This window comes from Epinephelus fuscoguttatus, linkage group LG23 (genome assembly GCF_011397635.1).
Source record: "Epinephelus fuscoguttatus linkage group LG23, E.fuscoguttatus.final_Chr_v1".
Taxonomy (NCBI): Eukaryota; Metazoa; Chordata; class Actinopteri; order Perciformes; family Serranidae; genus Epinephelus; species Epinephelus fuscoguttatus.
The window spans coordinates 16,663,498-16,685,336 of NC_064774.1; the positions used below are offsets into that span (position 1 = coordinate 16,663,498).

Here is a 21,839-nt window from a genome sequence, read left to right on the forward strand (position 1 = left end):
GCTTGGCCTGCTGCCCCTGTGACCTGGCCCCAGATAAGCAGATGAAAATGGAAGGATGGATACAATCTGGATGATTTTTGCTCCACCTATTTGATAACTTTAGCTAATTTGCAGATTAAGATGATTAATACAAAATATAAACCTGACAAATCATTGTGTATTATTATAGATTAAGTTAGCCAGCAGTAAATAAAGTACCATGAGCTCCACCTTTACCAGCTGCATGTTTATACTTGAATGCATCACTAATTATAACACATGATCTTTGGAAATTAGCACTTTTAGCCTACTGTTGGTGCTCTAAATAATCAAATGAGCATTAAAATATATTTTGATGCTACTTTTGCACTTTTACTTAATATTTTGAATGCAGAATGTATTTTTACACTATAGTATTGATACTTTTACTAAGTACAAGATTTAAATACTTAAATTTACTCATGAACATTATATATTATTACTGTACAGTCCAGTTCAGTAAGTTTTTTTTGGTTAATAATGCTTTTGAATGATGATGCAAACTCAAGAAGATTTTACCAGTGTTATTTAGCAAGAAGTTCTCAGTTGGAAACCACGCGTGGGCCGATTCAGAGAAAGTTAGACGTTTGTTTTGGCTGAAACGAAACTGAAAGAGTCGGGGATGAACAGATTGGGAGAGGAGAGGCGAAATGAGAGACAGATCACTCAGAGGAGCGGAGAGGTGACACTGTGCAAGGTAAGCTGCTGCTGCTGCTGCTGTGTTGTTATTTACACTTTAAAAGCACTTGCTCAGTGATTTATATGATCCTATAGAATGAAGATGTAAATTATTGAAAAAATCGTCCATACATTTGAAAGTTTTTGACGTTATTATTTCAGCACTGTTTTGTTTTTTAATAGTAGCGTATATCCTGTCATTGCACGTTATTTGACTGAACTTGTGGCGTGAAATCTGCGATCTTAGTAAGATTATTTCAGCATAAATGTTTTGTCGGAACGGAACTCCTCAGATTAACTGTGTGTGGTCACTGTAACGCATTAGACACGACAGTGCTGCAGATAGGAGACATGAGCAGCAGCACGGCAGTGATACAAATAGCAGAGTGTGGTAAACCGCAGGTTTCAGGGTGTGGACAGAACACACGAAACATAGTAGGGAGTGGGTGGAGGGTGTCATTTACCTGCTGACAGAGAGGTGTGAAAGTTTTCCATGATGAAAGCTGTTTCCTTCTAGTCCTGTTGAGTTCGTCAATATTGTCAAAGTCCGTTTGGAAAACATGCAACACAAACAAGCAGCTGCTGACTGACACTAGTCTGAAGTTGAATGCCGAATAATTTTTCTCATTGATTTAATTTCATCCAGCCAAAAAAAAAAAAAAAAAAAAGACAATAATATTAATAAAAAAAAATAATAATAAAGATAAAAATAATAAATGATAATAATGATAATAATAAAAATAATGATGATACTAAAAATAATGATAATGGTAATAAAAATACTGACAATGATAATAAAAATAATAATAAGTTAAGATAATAAAATACTGAGAATGATAATAAAAATGATGATAGATAGTAAAAACAAAATGGTGATGATTATAAAATCATAATAAAAGTAATGATAGTAAAATAATATTGATAATGATAATAAAATCATAAAATAATGATAATGATAATAAAAATTACAAAAAATAAATAAAATAAAAATAAGGTTAGTAAAAATGTTCTCATTTATTTCTATTATTGCTATTGTTTTGATTATTAGGCTAAACTATTTTTATCATATGAAATCTTATGCTACTGTATTGTATTGTTGTATTCTATGTTTATTTATGTCATGTAAACAAACACATGCTCATAGATTAAAATTTAACATTATGCTGAATGCTTATTCTGATTTACAAATAATTTTAAATATGCTGTATCTATGTCATTTGTATACCATTTTTATTTGAAAAAAAGCCCCCCACCACCTTTTTTTCTTTTTTAACCAGAAAAATCTCTTGAGATTAAAAATCGCTTTTTTCAAGAGTGTTCTGGCCGAGACAGGCAGCAACATAAGTTACAGACAGACAACATAGAACAAAAATACAGAATAAACAGCTCTAAAGCAAGCAGTATATAAAAACACAACACTGAGACATTGGCATGTTACTGTGATGCTAAACTTTCCCTGTTGGGCTCTTGATTCAGTCCCATTTCAAGAGTACCACCTCTTAGTGACACTGGCAAGGTTTTCTGATGCAGTCTGACGCCTAACTTCCTGCTGTAAACAATCATTTCATTCATTTATTGTTTCCTGGTTGTGTCATGCTGTGTGGAATTTGCAGCAGGAAACAGTTGATACTGCACAATTACTCTAGAGTACCACTAGAGGGCGACTAATCATTGTCTTATCTCAGCCCCACACATTTAGGTTTCAAATCATCACTGAAATGAAACTGATAAAGTGACTTAGATATTCTGTAGTGGATCTACAGTCTTATTCAAGTCTTCCATTTGAATTTGAATTTCTTTTCTAAATTTTTCTCCCTTAAAGTTCAGCTTTCAGGCAGGTGTCAAATCAAAGTGTGTTTGCACTCAGAAATGTGTATACTCTATTTCTAAAGGAGAAAATGTTAGAAGTGCTAAGCTGTTTGAGAGGATGCTCCTAATGAACCTTAAAATCTCCTGTAGACACTAATGAAGATTTCTCTCTGTTGCAAAACCTATAATTCCATGCTTTAAACCAAGGTCCACCCCTGTATTATTATAATTACTGCCTTGCTTTAAGTAATGCACAGAAATAACACTATTGGTCAGTGTAGGAATAAGCCTCATGTCACAGTAGCTTAGGGGTTCCGTGCTTGGGTGCTCAGCAGTGCCCCTTACAAAATTTCAATGAAAGAGCCCCTGAAGCTAGTTTCCCCCAGTGATGACCAAATGAGGCCTCATGAACCACTGTCTTTATTCTCTGAAGCCACAAGATGGCGCTGTGTGCTCAACAAAGGTTTGAAAGCGCACTTCATTGCCAGTCCTTCAGCCTTTATCTTTAAACCAAGAGCGCCATCTGGTGGGGTCAGAAAATAAAGAAAGTGGTTCATGTGGCTTCATTTGGCCATCACTACTTTCCCCTACATGTAGGGGTCACTCGAACTCCTCGTAGAGATTTTATCCAATCGACTTCAAAGTCAATGTGTCCCATTGAAAGACCTTAAAGACGAAAAGTTATTACAAGCTTGAGTTTTCGTTGAACTGGTTTACCTTGGCAAGGCGTCAAACTTAAGTGTTTCCACTGCCCCAAACTTCACAGGATTGATTACAGTCCCACCCTGAACACATCTATATGCCAGTAATCTATTATTACTCCCGAATCCTGAACATTTGGGAAGCAGTTCTTGTTGCTTCAACTTTCTATTTTAACTGAAGAACACATCCTATCTTCGATGGATAAAAATGCGCATTTCAATCCTACAGATACTCAACACTTCAAACATGAGCCTCCAGGTTTGCGGCTGCTGTGGCTGGTCCAAACATACCACCTACCAAGGCCTGAGAATTCACCAAGGGAAGATGGGATGTACACCAAAGGGAATGCGTATCCCTGAGAGTCAACAATACAGATTTAACAGTTACACTCGCAACCTTACCTTCAATGGACCGCCAATCAAAGTAGAAGAGCCGCTGTGGAATATTTTCGGCTCCTCTCTCAACCCTGGTGAGTAATACACACTGAGTTACGCACTATATTAATCACAAGTGTCTCAAATTCACCTGCTGTAAATGATCAGATGGTGGAAACAAGAGGAGCAACAGTAACAGTCAAGGGCCAAATTTTTGCCCTTTTCCAAACTGCTGAATGGTTGACTTTTCACAGCTTTAAATACAACATGTTCTTATTTTCAGATAGGGAACTTAACATCTGGAGAAATGAAAGGGAAGAATCTCGTCAAAAAGAAAGCGCACCAGTTCCTTGGATCACTCCAGTCAGAAAGGAGGTACAGTCAAGAAAAAATATCAGCTACACATTTCATTGACAAGGAGAGGTTTTTTTTGTAACAAATGAAGTTGGATTTAATATCAGCCAGGAACACACTGTAAAATCTCGTCTCCCTCCGCTCTCTCTGACAGAATGTGCCTGTGTCTCCAAACTTCACCTCCCAAATCACTCCAACAGAAGCCACAGCAATGTTCACATTTTGTATGCATCATATTTACATTTCATTCATAACTGGCAGTAACACAATGCAGCTGTGTTTAACAGTGACCCATGCTCTTTCCCTACAGTGCTGGCTTCTCAACAGCACTCTGTGCAAACACCGGCCACAAACTCAAACAACGCACTCCTGGCACTTGATTTCACCAGCGCTGCACAGGTACCACAGATTTCTGTAAAAAAAAAAAAAAAAAGAGAGAGAGTCAGGAAATTTTTGTTGAGTAAAACCTGCATAATCTCTTGTTCCACTTTTCTCTGACAGCCTTCGCTGACGCCAGTGTCACAGATCAGCACCCAAGCGAGTCCTGCACCCACAGAGGTTACAGTGAAGGAAACGCACAAATCACGTATGCTCTATAACTGTAATTAATGCAGAACTAGAACACACAGAGCAGCCCTGTCTCCCAGAAATGATGTTTCAATGCATGTAATTTTAAACAGTAAATACATTTTAATGTAGAGCATATTGTTTATCGACAAAATGTTGCTGGTTAGCCTAACAGTGATCCATGCTCTTTCCCTACAGTGCTGGCATCTCAACAGCACTCTGTGCAAACACTGGCCTCAAACTCAAACAACACGCTCCCGGCACTTGATTTCACCAGCGCTGCACAGGTACCACAGATTTCTTTAAAAAACTGTTTAAAAGTCAAGGCAATATTGAATGTAAAACCCGCATAATCTCATGTTCCACTTTTCTCTGACAGCCTTCGCTGATGCCAGTGTCACAGATCAGCTCCCAAGCGAGTCCTGCACCCACAGAGGTTACAGTGAAGGAAACACAGAAATCACGTATGCTCTATAACTGTAATTAATGCAGAACTAGAACATATAGAGCAACCCTGTCTCCTCAAAATGATGTTTAAATACATGTAATTTGAAATACATTTTAATGTGGAGCATATTAGGTTCTGGTGTCAAGGTTCTGCACTTTGTATGCCCACCATCCTCACCAACAACCTCCCTCTGGAGCCTACATGATACATTAATGTAGTGTTTCGTTACCTGAATGAAACATTGTCTCTGAACATTATCCAGGCAGTGACACTGTTGCCACAGAAACGTAATTTCCCTGTTTTATCCCCAATTTTTCCCAGACGTAATACTATCTAAATCATCTGTCAGTGAGGCCAAATGAGGCCTCATGAACCACTGTCTTCATTTTCTGAAGCCACCAGATGGTGCTGTCCGTTCAACAAAGGTTTGAAAGCACACTTCATTGCAAGTTCTTCAGCCTTTATCTTTAAACCAAGAGCGCCATCTGGTGGGGTCTGAAAATAAAGAAAGTTGTTCGTGAGGCTTCATTTGGCCATCACTACTGATAACCCTTTGAAATAACCAATCAGTATTTTTTCAAATTTTCATGGAAAAGTAGGTGAAAAAGTGTTTTATGGTCAGTCACAGCTGTGACCGTTGGGATAATGTCTTGTATCGACCATTTATTGACCAAATTAACATAAAATTCAAATTACTTATATGCTATCATATGTATATATGTATTTGTGCTAGGAATCCTTCTGCGTCTGCTGTTGACGTTCCAGGATGCTACCATTACCAGGACATCAAAAAGCACATGCTTAGGTCTAGAAAAAAACCATCTTTGTTTGGCATTTGGAAAGTGAACATGCGACTCATGGGTTGAAGTCCAAGGTTTGTTGGACGCATCCACCACCCCTCCTACCCACCCTATACGGACTTTCCTGCTCTTTATATTACGTTATTACCTGCACAGTTTCGGCATTTTCAACCATGTCCAGCACTGTATCATACCGCCCTGACAGGTGCTGTCACGCCAACCAGTGGCATATTATAACAATGCCAAAGGTTACGTCTGGCCGCTGCAAAAGGTGGCTTTTGGTGTCAGGTGTCAGGAGCAAAACTCACTGACAAGACGGTGGTATTTGACAACTTCGGAGTGAGATCGGGCTGGGGGGGGAGGTCATAATCACTGATAAAAATTGTTCCTGTCATCATATGTTTGCGTAAGTTCAGCATATGAATTCAACAGCATGGCTGGCAAATGACCTGTCTCCCCCTTATAGTCTATATCTGACCCATCGCTATCACAATCACTAAAGTGAACCAAAAAAATAAGAGTAGAAGGTTAGGTAGAACAGGGACTTTGTATGTGTATAAGTACATGTACATCTAGATGCGCTGTGTTATCCCACTGGTCACCATTGTTGCCGTCAACATGTTCACTGATTCTGTGACCCCACTGAACAAAGATGAGTAATTGCGAATGCGCATATCAATACTAGACACCTTAAAGATAAAGTGGACCAAACATTTCTGTCCTGTCTTTATGTTAACAAACTTTACTAACCTTTTGTTTGGGAGCTTTGAGGTTATGACCGATGGGATTAAATGGGTTTAGAAGGCAGTTTAGTGACATACAAACATTTCTAGGAGACAGGGTTGTATAGAAAACATTCAAAGCAGCTTTGTTTGATGGTGACCAACATCTTTCTCCACAGTGTTTGAAACTCCAGAGCACTCCAGCACAACATATCAAACTGCCACCAATGCTCGCAGAGCGCTTGATTTCACCAGCAACGTGCAGGTACAGCAGATATTCGGCTTGCTTTAATGTCCTGCTGGAGAGCAAATCTAGTTTAGTGTTATAGATAACTTCTTCAGTTCACATGTTTCTATATTGTTGGATAGAATGTCAAAAGAATTCCTTCGTAATGACCCTTAAAGCAACAGAGACCGGAGCCGAAATATCAAGTTTAACAGAATTTATTTTCTTGTACAAGAAGGAGCATTTCACAATGCAACACATAAGATGAGGTTACAGAAAAAAGGCTCCCTGAGGAGCATCTACTGCAAGTTTTTATACAGCATAAGTGGGTGTTGGAGTTCAGGTGTTTCAGTTCCTCTAAACACTAGTGATGGCCAAATGAAGCCTTGTGAACCACTGTCTTTATTTTCTGACCCCACCAGATGGCGCTCTTGGTTCAAAGATAAAGGCTGAAGGACTGGCAATGAAGTGTGCTTTCAAGCCTTTGTTGAACAGACAGCGCCATCTGGTGGCTTCAGAAAATAAAGACAGTGGTTCATGAGGCCTCATTTGGCCATCCCTACTAAACACCCTGCCAGACTGACCCCCAGATGACATGCTTTCGACCTGTCTCCGACCCCTGGTTTCTCTGTCTTCCTCTTACAAATATAGTGCTGAACTTTCTTTAACCTTAGCTGATGAGTCTGCTAATGTTGCAGTGTTGCAGTACAAAACAGGAACAATTCAGTATGACTTGTACAAAATAGTAGCACGCATAAACAGTGTGATCATAATTTTTATAACATAGAATCTTATAGTAATTCATTTTTTGTAACCATGCACCAATTTAAAAAAGGTAGCTTCATGAATAGATACTTCACAGACTGAGATGTTCTACTGTATAAATTAGATCTGTCATTATAATATGTGGTCCAGCTTGCACTGAGTACTTTCATCCTTTAGGTGGGCCAACTGCCATGGGATCTTCCAACCACCACTGCTCAGGAAACAGCAGTTCCACCAAAGGAAAGAGAGAAGGAGAAGAAGAGGGAGAGGGAGAGGGAAAGGAGGGAAAGGGAGGCTCAGAAACTACAAAAGGTACCAAACTTTTTTTTATAATAAATAAAGTAAATAAAGATTTAAGCCAGATCTAGTGGTGTGGCTCTAGGGATGCCTGTCAGCTAGTGATGGCTAAATGAGGCATCGTGAACCACTGTCTTTATTTTCTTAAGCCACCAGATGGCACTGTCTGTTCAACAAAGGTTTGAAAGCACACTTCATTGCCAGTCCTTCAGCCTTTATCTTTAAACCAAGAGCGCCATGTGGTGGAGTCAGAAAATAAAGAAAGTGGTTCATGAGGCTTCATTTGGCCATCAGTAATGTGGGGTCCATGTGGGTAGGCAATGGGCTGAAAAATGGGCCCGTTATGGGATTGTTCACAGGTTCCATATCCTCCTGAGATGCGAACTTTTGTTTGGTATGCATTTTTAATTTCTCCAAGCTATTTGGGATCAGTAGGACCTGATCAGTAAAAAAAACTAAACATTGTCAACAATAATTGTCAATGTCCTCGAACGAGATGACAGTTAAGTCCCAGTCTCCTTCAACAAAACAATGATAAATTCCCAACATCCTCAGCACTTCCTAATTAACAGCGTCTTAGCTTCTTACTGTTGGTCAAATTTGTTGCCAACTAAAACTATGCAAGTGGTCACTACAATGTGTGTACTTTCTGTCTTCATCGAAGGCACGGCAAGACAAGATAAAAGCTGATTTACAGCAGAAAATTCAGACCAGGGAGCAGAAGCTGGCCGAAGTCACATCATCTGTAAAAGCCTGCAAGGTGAGCTGCAACAGATTTTTCACTTCTTGAGTTTTGATTGATATTTCTTTAACACTGTTACTCCTTTCAGGGGGACTTGGATGCTGAATGGCTGGAGATCAACAGCGTGTTTTCAGAGGTGATGAGAGTTGTGGAGGACGCTCGGCAGAAAGCCCTTCAACCTCTGGAGGAGAGGTCGGTCATGTGTGGCTCAGATTATAAACAAGGGACACCTCAGCCCCAAACCCAAAATTAATATTTTTCCTCTAACATGTAGTGCTACTTATCAATCTCAGCTGTTCTGGCGTAAGTTGCCAATTGCTGGAGTTATCGGCCGTAGAGCAGAGTCCTGCATCACATTGGTTACCTGCAAAAAGTGGATTTGCAGGTGGTTTTGTCCTTAATTTTATTACTGGGTTCGGTTCTGAATTAACAAAAGAATATATTCAATTGTATTTTACCTGGTAATTATAGGATTAGTGGCTTCAGGTCAGGTCGCAGATCTTGTGTTGATGGTTCGAGTCGGATTGTGGAACTAATTGGTTGTATCTGCAGATGGTGGGGTAGGTGCAGGAGTGTATGTTGTGGTGTCGATGTAGGAGCAGGTCTCGCAAATCAGACTTGTGCAGGATACTGCAGTAGAGATGTCTGCGTGCTCTTGAATATATTGGAACTAGATGGCACTCAGCTTGTGGTGCCAAGAATATACATCTGAAAGACTTAATCCAGAGACCTTGTTGTGAGTAGTTTCATGTCGGACCTATTTTCTTTTTACTCCTCTACACCCACCCACCAACCATCACAGCACAGAAGGAAGCGTGCATCTACTGCTAGCTCACCTAGCTAGTGATGGCCAAATGAGGCCTCATGAACCACTGTCTTTATTTTCTGAAGCCACCAGATGGCGCTGTCTGTTCAACAAAGGTTTGAAAGCACACTTCATTGCCAGTCCTTCAGCCTTTATCTTTAAACCAAGAGTGCCATCTGGTGGGGTCAGAAAGTGGTTCATGAGGCTTCATTTGGCCATCACTGCTTAGCGCCACAGAGCTAGCTAACATTACAGCTCAGCACAGGAGGACACCATTAATGTTTACATGTCCCGCTGTCACAGGCATGAGCCTCTCATCCATGACTAGGTCCTCACTTCCTTCTTTGCTGTGATACCACAAGCCGAGTGCCATCTTGTTCCATTATATTCAAGAGAAGGCAGACAACTCCAACACTCGGCAACTCACACCAAAACAATGTAGACAGATAATTAGCACTACAGGGAAGAGGAATTTTAGGGTGAACTGTCCCTTTAACACCATCACAGTAAGGGGTCATCAGTGAATAAAACTGACTGCCTATTTACTGTGTCATGTTTAGGAGACAGAGAGTGAAGAGAGAAGCACAGGAGGTGGTAAAGAAGCTGCGAAAGGAGATTGACAAGCTCAAAAAAGCAATCGATGAGTTGGACCAAAACCCAGACTCACAGGTGAGACGTCCGAGCCGTTTGGCCTCTTTAATATTTGAGCAAGTCATTATGTTTCTACTCTCCTGCATGTCAGCATCTGAGAACAACATCCAGATCTAGGGGAAGCTAACATTCATTGTTGTGTGCTCAACCATTCTGTGTTTTCCCACTTGTTTCTAATTCATTTAAATGATTTAACAGTGAGAATATGACATTTGTCCCTCCAACACACACACACACACACACAGGTTTGTCCTGTATCAGGCCCGAATGAACCTCGAGACTGGAAAAATGTCACTGTTGACACTTCATTCTCCTTCGGTAGCCTAAGAACTACCACATCAAACATGATTAAACTAATTCAACAGAAAATGGAAAAACTCTCCTCTGTTGGTGAGTAAACTACCTTTATTTAATCAAGGTGTTTAATTCATAGTCATGAGTTTTAATATAATTTCTCTTTCCACAGAGCTCAAGAGGATTCCCACATTTGCAGGTGTGTACTCAGAACATCTATTTAACTTTTGAAACAGGAATACATGGTGGTTAGGGAATGAATCATTTGGTGTTTCTCAAAGTCAAGAGGCAAGGCAAGAGTCCTCCCTAGCATTCAGTGAACACACATTGGAACAGGCTAACGAGAGTCCCCCGGTGTGCGTCATTAACCCTCAGCAGTCTGAGGGGGGTTCAGGGTACTGTGGTAATTTTGGCACTCTTAGAGGCTGTTTACATGTACACGGTGATTTTGATAAACAGAGACATCTTCCTTCGTTTGTGCCCTTTGTTTACACGCAAACAGAGATTTCTCGTCTGAAAACGAGTCTTTCTAAAAACTCCGGCCAGAGTGGAGATTTTGGAAAACTCCGGTTGCGCGTTTGCATGTAAACTGAGATAAACTGAGATAAACGGAGTTATAGGCAACCGATGTCACAGATTGCACCGTAACTTGCGCCTGTGTCAAAAGTGCGACCTATGTTGCTATGGTGACAATGGATACATGGAAGGCTTGAGCTTCTCGTTACACTGCCACCTACAGGTTTGGCATGCTCTTGTGTATATATACACGGGTAAGTGTAAACAAAGATCTTTCTGAAAACGGAGACGACTCAGGTGATGACTCTTCATTTGTTACTCTGAGGGAGACCTGTGAAGATGTTTTGTTGTTTTGTTATGAAGCCCTATAACTGATAGACTGCTTTTTATAAAATCAAAACTCCAGATATTCAGGCCCCTTTCAATGCAAGAGCACCAGCATTTGTTTGTTGAGTGCATCTCATAAAACCCACTAAGCACATTGCATTCTTTTTGAACACTTGAAAAAAAAAACAGACTTGTGGTGTAAACAGGATGAACAGGAAGATTTGGCAATTTCTTTGTGGTATTACTAAGCTCTGGCATTGTTTCACAACTAATACAAAGTCCAGTAGGCCATTCATTTTGTGTGCATTTGTGTGCTATGGAAATGATGTTTTAAAGGAGCAGTGTGTGGGGTATCGTGGCAGCTAGCGCAAATGTCTCCTGGTTAGAATTATCTGTAGAGGTCTCTTCCTTTCCAAAAGAAGCAGACCAGTTGATTAAAACACATGGAAACACTGATTCTAGAAGTTTCTCATTTAAAATCAATGTTTACCCTGTGCAGTTTGGCTCATCTGTGGCAGGCCGGTAGCCCAGAACCTGCTTATGTGTGCTCACCTTTTCTCTGACAACCTAAGATCCAGATGTTCAGAAGGGTTTTACCAGGAGCCGAATTATCTACAGAGGTCTCCTCCTCTCCAATACAAACAGACCTGGAGATTTAAACAAGTAAAAACACTGAATAAAGCAGTTTTATATTACAAATCAGTGTTTTTTTAAAGCTGTTCGGCTTATCTTGGAGGGGCTGCAAACTACAGTGGCTGACGCAGAAACAAGAAGTGTTTGGTTTGTCCGTTCTGGGCTACAGTAGACACATGGTAGAGTCCATGGACAAGGACCCGCTCCCTATGTCGATAAGTTTTTATTTGCTAATTTATGGTGTAGTCTCCATTTCTTAGTTTCATAATTTAGTGTAAAACATGTCAACATAACAGTTAGTCACCCATATGAAGTGCATCATCATTTCCATTATTCTTTTCAACTACAGTGGATGTAAAGCTGGATGCAACCTCTGCACACCAATGCCTTGTTCTTTCTGAAGATGGGAAGACAGTGAGAGATGGAGGAAAGAGCCAGAAAGGTCCTGATGATCCACGGAGGTTTGACATGCACAGCAGCATCCTGGGGCTCAACAGGTTGACGTCTGGGAGGTCATACTGGGAGGTGGAGGTCAGCAACAAGACCGGGTGGGACCTGGGTGTGGCAAGACGCGACGCGAACCGCAAGGGGAAGCTCTCGCTGAAGCCAGATAACGGCTACTGGGTCACCGTACACTATGAAGATGATAAGTACGCAGCCCTGACAGCTCCACCTGTCAGCCTCTCCCTGACGGCGAAACCTCAGAAGGTCGGGGTGTTCGTTGACTACGAGGAAGGTCTCGTGTCCTTCTATGATGTTACAGCTCGATCTCACATCTATTCATTTACTGAGTGTTCATTTGATGATGTGATTTGTCCATATTTCAGCCCTCATCTTAAACAAAATGAGAAAAACTCTCATCCTCTGGTGATCTCTGCTGTAAACAAGCAGTAGTGGTTAAAGGAAGTGCATGAATTACTGGTGCACTGAAAGTCAGAAGTCATTGTTCTGACAACCCAAAATTCCAAAGCCCCACTAGTCTGAAAAATGGACTGAAAGCTCATTTCTCTGGCAGCCTGTTATCCCACAAGCAAACACCAATTGGTCAGAAGTCCTGTTTCTCAGAAAATACACACTCCCTGCAGCAAGACCACCTAATCAGCAGAAAAAAATATTTGCATTATGCGTTTCTGTAGATCACGATAAGTTACATTTGTCGACAAGGCTGTGGTTAATGTGTGGTTCGGTTTAGGCACAAAAACCACTTCGTTATACTAGTTAAAAGATCGCGTTTTTCTTTAAATACCCACGTTTGGTGGCACAAAAGTTGCTGGAAAAGGTCAGTGAAAAATACCCGGGACCGGGGCTCAAATGCTGCTGGGAAACACCACAAAAGGTCAGCAATAACACCCAAGGTCAGTGGCTAAAATGAACTGAAAAAACAAGCAAGGGGGCCAGTAAAAACAAAAGCAAAAACACCTGGGGTCGGGCCCAGGCAGCCAAAATGACCTGGCCCGGAATAGGCCTGAAGTCAGCAGGCTGGATGAAATTAGCTGGGCCAGGTCCGGTTGCTCGACTCGGCTGAGACTCGGCATGAATGAGGCCTCAGAAACGGGCCAAATCAGCTGGATGGATTCTGGCAGCCAACACTGCCATCACTGGTGGGGCTCAAATGCTGTGGGTAAACGCTGCGGAAGGTCGGCAAAAATACGCGGGATCAGTGGCTCAGTTGCCGCCGAGAAACACAGCAAAGGGTTGGCAAAAACACCCAGGACTGGTGGCTCAAACGCCACTGAGAAACGTTAACTTAGTGCAGGGAGTGTATAATTTCATAGAAACTGGACTTCAAGGCAATGGGCATTTGTTTTTGGTATAACAGGCTTTTGATCCAGCGCGCAATTTTTCAGACTAGTGGGGCTTCGAGCCTCTGGGCTGTCGAAACAAAGGCCTAACATCCAAATGCACTGTCATAAATAAAAGCCCTGCATTATAAATATTACTGTAGTAAAATTAATAATTATAATCAGGAACATACCCTTAAAGGATTAAAAGTCAAAGCTCTCAGTGCAGAAAATTGTCTGTCCAGGTTTTCCTTCCTAAATCAGACATTCCCATTTATACATTAATGAAGATGTGTTTTTATTTTTCTGTTTTTTATTTTATGTGCTATATATTTCTTAATTTACAAGATTGCTGGCAGCTTGAAAAATGAAGTCAAAATGTTTAGAAAACAAGAAAATGCATTTCCTTGTCTAAAATATTGACAAATAAGGAATGATAAAGTTCCGCATTGTAGTAAAGCTGAAATACTACACTGTGGAAAATCTACTGTCATAAATAAAAGCCCTGCATTATAAATATTACTGTAGTAAAATTAATAATTATAATCAGGAACATACCCTTAAAGGATTAAAAGTCAAAGCTCTCAGTGCAGAAAATTGTCCCCTCTGTCTGTTTCATTATTATATACTATGTCAGATTATTCTACGAATGCATTAATGTAAAACAGGATTTTATTTTTGTAGATGGTTAGTGGGTAATTTTTTACTATTTTGTGGGGTTTTTTTGGGTTTGATATTTTAAATGTCTAATGATGTTAGAATTTCATGTTATGTGGATGTTAATACTATGATGTCTGCAGAATGTTTGCAGACATAGGGTCTCATTCATGAAAATCTGTGAGCAGATTTGCACATAAAAAAACTTGGTACTTAGATTCATTAATGGCAATCAATCGTAAACTGACAGCGCGCTACTGCTTGTCAGCACTTAGCATACACCCCGCTCATTAATAGCCAGTGAGCACCATATATGGAGGTGATAATCACTATGGAAGCTGACACTGAAGTTGTTATTTTAGGTGAAATACGGCTGAGAAAAACATTTTATTTCTTGTTAGTAGTGCTGTGACAGGGACAGGTAAATCAAAGGCCTGGAAGGAGGTAACGGGTGCCATTAATCCTGTGTCATCTGTTGTAAGAATCATCCAAAACGTTAAACGAAAATGAGTCAACATGAAACTTGATGCAAAAAGGCACAAGTACACAAAAAAATGCAACAGCTACAGGAGGCTCTTCCCAGTTTGTCAGTTCTGTTCTGTCTGCCCTGAGCCTCGGCATTCTTTGTCTCTGTTGTGAAATCAAAGCACTATTACACATCTTAATACAGGCAGTCTAATGTGGGCAATAACCCAGCGTTAAGTTTAACAACAAGTAAGATAGTGTGGTGTAAAACCACACCGTCTCCCTCCAACCCTCTGCCAGATTCAGGTTCACCAGCTGCCCGGTGTGAGCGGAGACATGCCGAACTGCTTCCCCACGTCCACAGGTCTTATTAAACTAAAACTCAATCTGAAATAATGTTTATTAATTAAATGTTGATTAATTCAGAGAACAGCATTTTAAAATTTTCTATTAAGTCAATTTAAATAACTCGTTCACGTTTTTAAGAACCCTAATCTGAATCTTAAATCTGCTAAATGCCAACTAATTTAACTAAGTGTGTCATATTTCTAATCTCTTGTAATGTTTAGCTGACATGTTTCAAAGGCATCTGTGTATTGTGAACATGACAGAGCACAATACAAATTAATGTAATTTCTGATAATGACAAGCAGCTTTTATGTGCAATATCTCATTTACACAAGCACTACGAGCAGTCAGAAAAAGGTGTAGGTTGTTAGTACCTACAAAAAGATCGGAGCCACTAACATATTGATGAATGCCGAAATGCACGTACATTTCCATGTGCGAACAGCTTACACACGCATTCGTTCTGCTCATGTTTCGTGAATGAGACCCTATGGGTTTTGGTCTCCATAGTTTACGACTAAACATTATTCTACTTCAAGATGACGTTAGCATACGTTGTTTGGAAGACGTTGGATTTGGTTACGTAATAATACAATATAAAACCAACAAAAACTAAATATGCCAGTTCACTGTTACAATATGTTTTATTACAAAGTGAGATTATATGAACAGAACTTTTCACCTATATTAATCATGGGTTTGTTGAAAATAAACGAATAAAAATGTTTAAAGTTGTTTGTTGAGCCACAATGACACGTACTGTCTCCCTTTCCCCCCTTCAGCTTGAGACACTGTCTATTGCCCTTCGTCCTGCATTTTCTTGGAACTTCCCACCTTGTTACTAGCCATCTGTCCACCAGTTGCTCTATATATCTGTATATGCATTTCATCCAGATCACTACTCTGATGCAGTCCGTCTTTGTTTTCAGGGTGAGCTCCACTGCAGCCCTGAGGGTTAGGTAAACTAGAATCTGTCAGGCTGACATGATGGGACAGTGAAAGTTGAAGCCGCCATACTGTTGACACATCACTAACATTTTTGCATCACTCCAGACTGGACTTACTAACCACTTAGCAGATTTCCAAACTCAGGATGAAAATGCACTTTTTAAACTTCCTCAATGTTGTTGTACAGTGTTTGTGGGTAGAAGATATCAACAAAAATAATTGGAGGCCAACATTACTGTCATTGAAGCTCCATTTACACAAAGCAGTACGATACAGTACAGCTCAGTGCGGTACACTTTTCTTCCATCTCCACTGTGTAAAGTTGTGGATGGTACCAATGGAACCATCTGTACCGTCCCCATTTTTGGTCCCCCCTCTGTTGGAATACCTAGCACACAGATCTGGTACTAAAAGGTGGAGCTGTGAACACTGCAGTCTGTTGATAGAGCAGAGTGACCATCCGCTACTGACCAGAGTTGTGGCTGGTTTTGAGGCTCGTGTAACCACTGTTCATACCATGGAGTTTTGTTTGTAGACTTACTATAAATTGAAAGGATGTTTTGCTGCCTCTTGTAGCAGCTGGAGTCTGAGTTAAAAAATAACAATTTACCAGGCCGACTGCCGGCAACTTTTAAGGTTGAACGTTAACTTGTAATGTTAGTCCATGCATGAGTTGATGACGTGACTCAATCAACACACTTTGAATTCAATATGACAATTTTGACCATTACTTTAGTTTTTGACACACTTTTAGTAATTTATATTATAATTTTCGACAGTGTTACGTGAGCGGTGTATATCCCAATTCTCACCCAAAGGAAAAAAAAGTGCTGTGGAGCGTTGTTCCTGTGGGCTCCAGCAACACTAAACCCCTGAGCTTGCCTGAGAAGGACTTAATACACAATCCAGCTATTCTTAAATATCTCATCCAGAGAGACTCTCACTGCAGCCTGTTCTATTTTGTTCTGAAAATGTCAGCGTGCAAACTCGTTCTGTGGATGATAAACAAGGTGCAGACTTCCATCTGTGTCACCGGTAATAGAGAAATACAGTGAGTGCTGGACGGAGCAGTGAGCCCACATTTAAGGGTACTGTTTGCGGTGGAAACACTAGGGTCTAGGTACCACATCTGAAGGGTTACTTTTGGTTCCAAAGGTACCATACCCAAAGTGTTTGGTGGAAACGGGGCTTAAGACGCTGTGGTGTGCTTATTTTTTAAGCTAACAACTCAAGGCATCCATTGGTGCCAACCACGCTGGCATAGCTTGTTGAAAAGCACTCCAAATTCTGGCAAAACGTTTCAATCATCTTGCCATCCCTCAGATTTATCTTGAAAATCCAGACCCCCAAGGTGGGAGGCAGAGTCCTAAAATATTCTATGAAACATATTCACCTCCTTCCACCTTAACTTTGGGTGCTTCAAACAGGTAACATATCATATTGTGTTTGTACAGTTCATCAAACGGAAACATGTTTGGAGCCTCAGTGAATAAAGGACTGTTAAATTCAGGATTATAGCCCTTCACATTGGGTGCGGTTACATGATGGCTTCTCATTCAAAATTAAATAAATCTGAATGAAATCATTTGGAATTAAAGTTTTTCCAGGTAGTTTACATGGAAGATCAGTTTAATCGCCTTTATCCGGGTCCACACAAGGTTTGGGGCAGGGAGGGTTTCTGATTGGATAGGGCGCGGGGCGGATGTTACGTGTTTACCTTTACTGGAAGAAAACACTGTAGTCCTTGCTCAGGATAACAAGATGTGACGTTCTTAGTGGCTTTTTCGGGCTTGTTTTGCTTATATTCTTGAAGCAGCAGTACGACAACAACCTTGTTCTGCTAGTGCTTCGTCTGTTGAGGAGGAGAAGGGAGGTAGAAGACCGTGCTGTGGCAAATGGAAACCGGTGAGTGCAACGAGTCTGACTGCTTTATCTCAGCCCGTTGCTATGCATGCTATATATGTCATGACAAGGAAACGAGCATGTGCAGAAAGACCGGAATGAACTTAAAGAGGAATGAGCATATACAAGTGCGAGAAATTCTTTCATTCCCTTACAGCCCCTTACATCATAATGAATTTTCAATCGCATTGGCATTGGCTATTTTCATTCCGAATTAGGTGTTTACAAGATCACTTTAATAGGAATGAACTTTCATTCCGAATGAAAAGGGAATTAAACTGTCAAAGTAAACGCACTCATTGTTCATACTGTACATTCATCCACAAACACTGTACAACAACACTGAGGAAGTTTAAAAAGTGCATTTTTGTTCTGAGTTTGGAAATCTGTGGTTAGTGAGCCCAGTCTGGAGAGATGTAATAGTGTTGCAGTGATGTGTCAACAGCATGTCTGCTTCAACTTTCACTGTCCCATCAGGTCAGCCAGATAGCTTCTGGTTTAGCTAACCCTCCGGGCTGCAGTGGAGCTCACCCTGATTTGGCATGGCATGTTGTTTTCCACACAAACTGGTCTTTGCGCCACAAACAGGGACATGAACAAACAGGGCTATGACTTTTGTAGCTATACTGCATATTGTTTTTGTACAGTTCAAAAGTAGTGGCGGCTGCTGGTCTTTCAAGGAGGGGAAGCTCATTTTCAGCCTACGTCATAAAATGTGTCCGTTTATTTATACGTAAATTCTACCCTCTGGGGCTGCTGCGCAAAGCGAGTGTGACCGCCTGTGAGTGCTTTGGGATGGTGGAGGGGCTGACAGCAGCACCCGCTGCTCGTTGGGGACAGTAACTGCAGAGCGACAGAAGTCAGAGTCTCCAAACACGAGTACAGTCTCCAATAACACCAGAAAAAGATGCTAGATTTGTCGCTAGTCATTTTTAACAAAGAAAAAGTCACTAAGAGGATTGGAAAAGTCTCCAGATCAACTCGGAACAACGGAATGAAACTTGAAAAATGCTCCGGTGGTGGTTTATATTTCAAGATCGCTGATTCGCTCATTTCGCTGTCAATCAAAAAGGGATTCAGCCTCAGACAGATCATCCAATCATCATGCAGAAGCCCAGCATCCAGGCCAGCCGAGGCCAGCTCACTGCCCCATAGACCCCCAGAGACGCTGAGCGTCCGATGGGCAGGACAAAACCGAACATTTATTGAATGACTGTCTAGTTTCGCTGCAGTGGAACAACCCACTCTATGCTTCCCCATTGAAGTCTTTGGATGCTGAGCTTCAACACTGTTTAATGCACTGTGACGCTGCGGGAACGAATGAGAAGCAAGTCGCGTCAGTGACCTGTGATAAGTAGCTGATTCTGAACAAAAGTTGAACGCGTTCTAGCGCATATTTAGTCAATGAAATGTAAATACAACAGTATATATTTGACCACTTATTTTTTGACATTTTAGGAGAAGCTGAGCTTCCCTTGCAGTCTTAGAGCAATCGCCACTGTTCAAAAGGTAATATCTTTGGAGCCTCATATTATACATACTGTACTCTTCAAAGGGAAAAATGCCAGCACTCACAAATGTCCTTTTGGTAAATTTAATAAACCAGGGGCACAAAGAAATATAAACAGAGGATTTGAGAGTTTGAATTGTCAAAAATTTTAATGTCAGTTCAGCCATTCGTGTTTGTGTTGTTCACAGAAAAACTGACAGACAGACATACTATGAACTAACCAAAACAGATTATACAAGGTTGTTGTGAGTGGTAATAAATTAGGAAATGGATGGCATGGTGACTTTTCAACTTGTCATAGCAGGAAGCACACAGATGTAAATAACAGCAACAACAATATAGGCCAGCATGTTCAGAGCTGTGAAACTGAAATAGCTACGTAAAATGCAGCCATCATTATTGTAATTTGTTACACCTGTGTAAATATATTTACTCGGGTAATTATTACCTGTATTCAGATTCAGATTAATTTAATTTATTGGTCTCCTTGGAGCTAGGGGTCAGCATACACATACATACAATCAACATAGTCACCAACATAAAATGCACACATTACAACACATAGTCACCCAGTTACCTCAGTGCATCAAATTAAATACATAATACATACATCAGACACACTCCTCATTAATCAATTTGATCAACAACAGAATAAACAAGTTTTTGTAGCTGTTTTACCTGCATCGTGGTACTCTGTACCTTCTTCCCAAATGCAATAACTCACATTTAGAATTCAGTACATTCACTATGACATTCACATTCACATACTGAAGAAGACTTTCTGTCAAAGTCTGTGTTTCTGGTACTGCCACCCAAGTTGGTTTATTAAATTTACCAAAAGGACATTTGTGAGTGCTGGCATTTTTGCCTTTGTCGCTGTTTTTGGCCGTGCACCTTTCTAGGGGATTTATTTTGAGAGTGCTTGCTTGTTTCCTACGTGACATACTGTACTCTTACCTTTTGGTTTGTGAGGCAACAGTGGAGGAAGTTTAAAAAATGCATTTTCACTCAGTTGCAACAGTTTGCAGTGATGCAACAGCGTTACAGTGAAGTTGCATCAACAGCAGCTCAGCAGTTCCTTTTTACTGTCCCTTCAGGTCAGAGTTTAGTGGCACAATAGTGAGCCAGTCACTCCTAATATTTACACCTTTAACTTCAGGGACACTGTTTGTATCGACAACATTGTGGAGAAAATGAGCATGTGGAGTATTTGAGGGTTCATTTTATTTACCCCAAGAGTAGCCTAAAAATGTCGGTCTTCATGATCCAGCTCAAGACAATATGGTCTCACCCCATTTACCTTTAGTTATTTGATAGACCTTGGTAGAGAGGCATCTTGAGATCAGATATTCAGTCTCAAAAAAAGTCTGTCTTGCACCAAAGATGCATTGAAGACAGATGGATATTAGGTGGTTTGAGATGCATTCTAGCCAGATGCTGAAAGAAAAACATGCGAGCACTGAGTCATGGCACCCATTTCGAATGTTACCACTGCATTAAATAGACATTACTACTGGTTATCAGTGTCATAGATGCAGGCTAGCAGGGTCCGGCTAGTAGGTTCAGAATGCGGTTATCAACCCATTAAATGCCTGTTGGCATTTTGAGCAGTTTCATTGTCGTCTTTTTAAACCTGTTCAGTGTTTTCTTATTGTCAGACAAAGTGTAGGAGATGTTTCTTTTACCTGCTTGACAGTTTTGACTGTGACTCTTCCTCAGAAGTGTCATCCGACGTGTTGCTGACGTGTCATTTATCAGCTGGCCGGCCCAACAGACCTATCTGAATCTGTCGGGCAGGAAAACTAAAAACTATAGTTATATGGTTCTGTTTCCTCTGTCACTTTAAGTTTTAGCCTCTGAAATTATCAATGACGATATGTTACTTTCATAGCGTCTCTCCTAATGGAGAGTCAGAGAGCCACTTTGCAGCTCTGCTCTGCTCTCTGCTATGTTTACATTTCGGAGAATGTAATATTTTCTACATGAATGATGTATTATGTTACCCATCTGCAACCGATCCATACATCCTTACGTATGTAACACACAGAGCGTTACACTGGGTTCACACTGGACGCGGAAGTGCCTGATTTGTTGTCATGCAGCAGCCTGTCAGCAGTCACCTGGCCGTTTCTCTGCGGCAGTCACTAAGAGAATCTGCTCTCTGCTCTATTAAATCACATGAAGAGCTCTGTCTCCATCTGATAATGTGTGGGGGAGTGTGACTCTGCTCGTCTCTCACTATTGCTGCAGATGGTGAGCCAGCTAAGGTGCTCAGCGCCACGCTTTGTCCAGTATGATCAGTCCAATCGGTTAACATGGGCTACGAAAGCAGGCAGGGAGCGCTCCAGGAAAATTCAGTGCACTTCACGGTGCTTCCACATCAAGTATGGACCCGACAAAAGTCCGCTGTGAACTCACCTATGTAGGCGCATCTTACTATCTGAATAATGCGCCCTTTAATTGGTAGGAAAATACTGCACCATTCTGACTTAACACCAGG

The 21,839-nt window shown here is 40.8% G+C and overlaps 1 protein-coding gene across 1 annotated transcript; it reads left to right on the plus strand.

Moving 5' to 3' along the window:
• Positions 1–629: 629 nt before the first annotated feature.
• Positions 630–13,628, plus strand: LOC125883366 (uncharacterized). Its single transcript, XM_049567575.1, has 16 exons — positions 630–715; positions 3,436–3,676; positions 3,865–3,956; positions 4,090–4,159; positions 4,246–4,334; positions 4,437–4,521; positions 4,701–4,789; positions 4,882–4,966; positions 6,652–6,737; positions 7,641–7,775; positions 8,425–8,520; positions 8,591–8,694; positions 9,868–9,976; positions 10,204–10,348; positions 10,425–10,451; positions 12,078–13,628. The coding sequence occupies exons 1-16, from the start codon at positions 641–643 to the stop codon at positions 12,620–12,622; spliced, it is 2,073 nt and encodes a 690-aa protein (XP_049423532.1). The 5' UTR covers positions 630–640; the 3' UTR covers positions 12,623–13,628.
• The last annotated feature ends 8,211 nt before the right edge of the window (positions 13,629–21,839 follow it).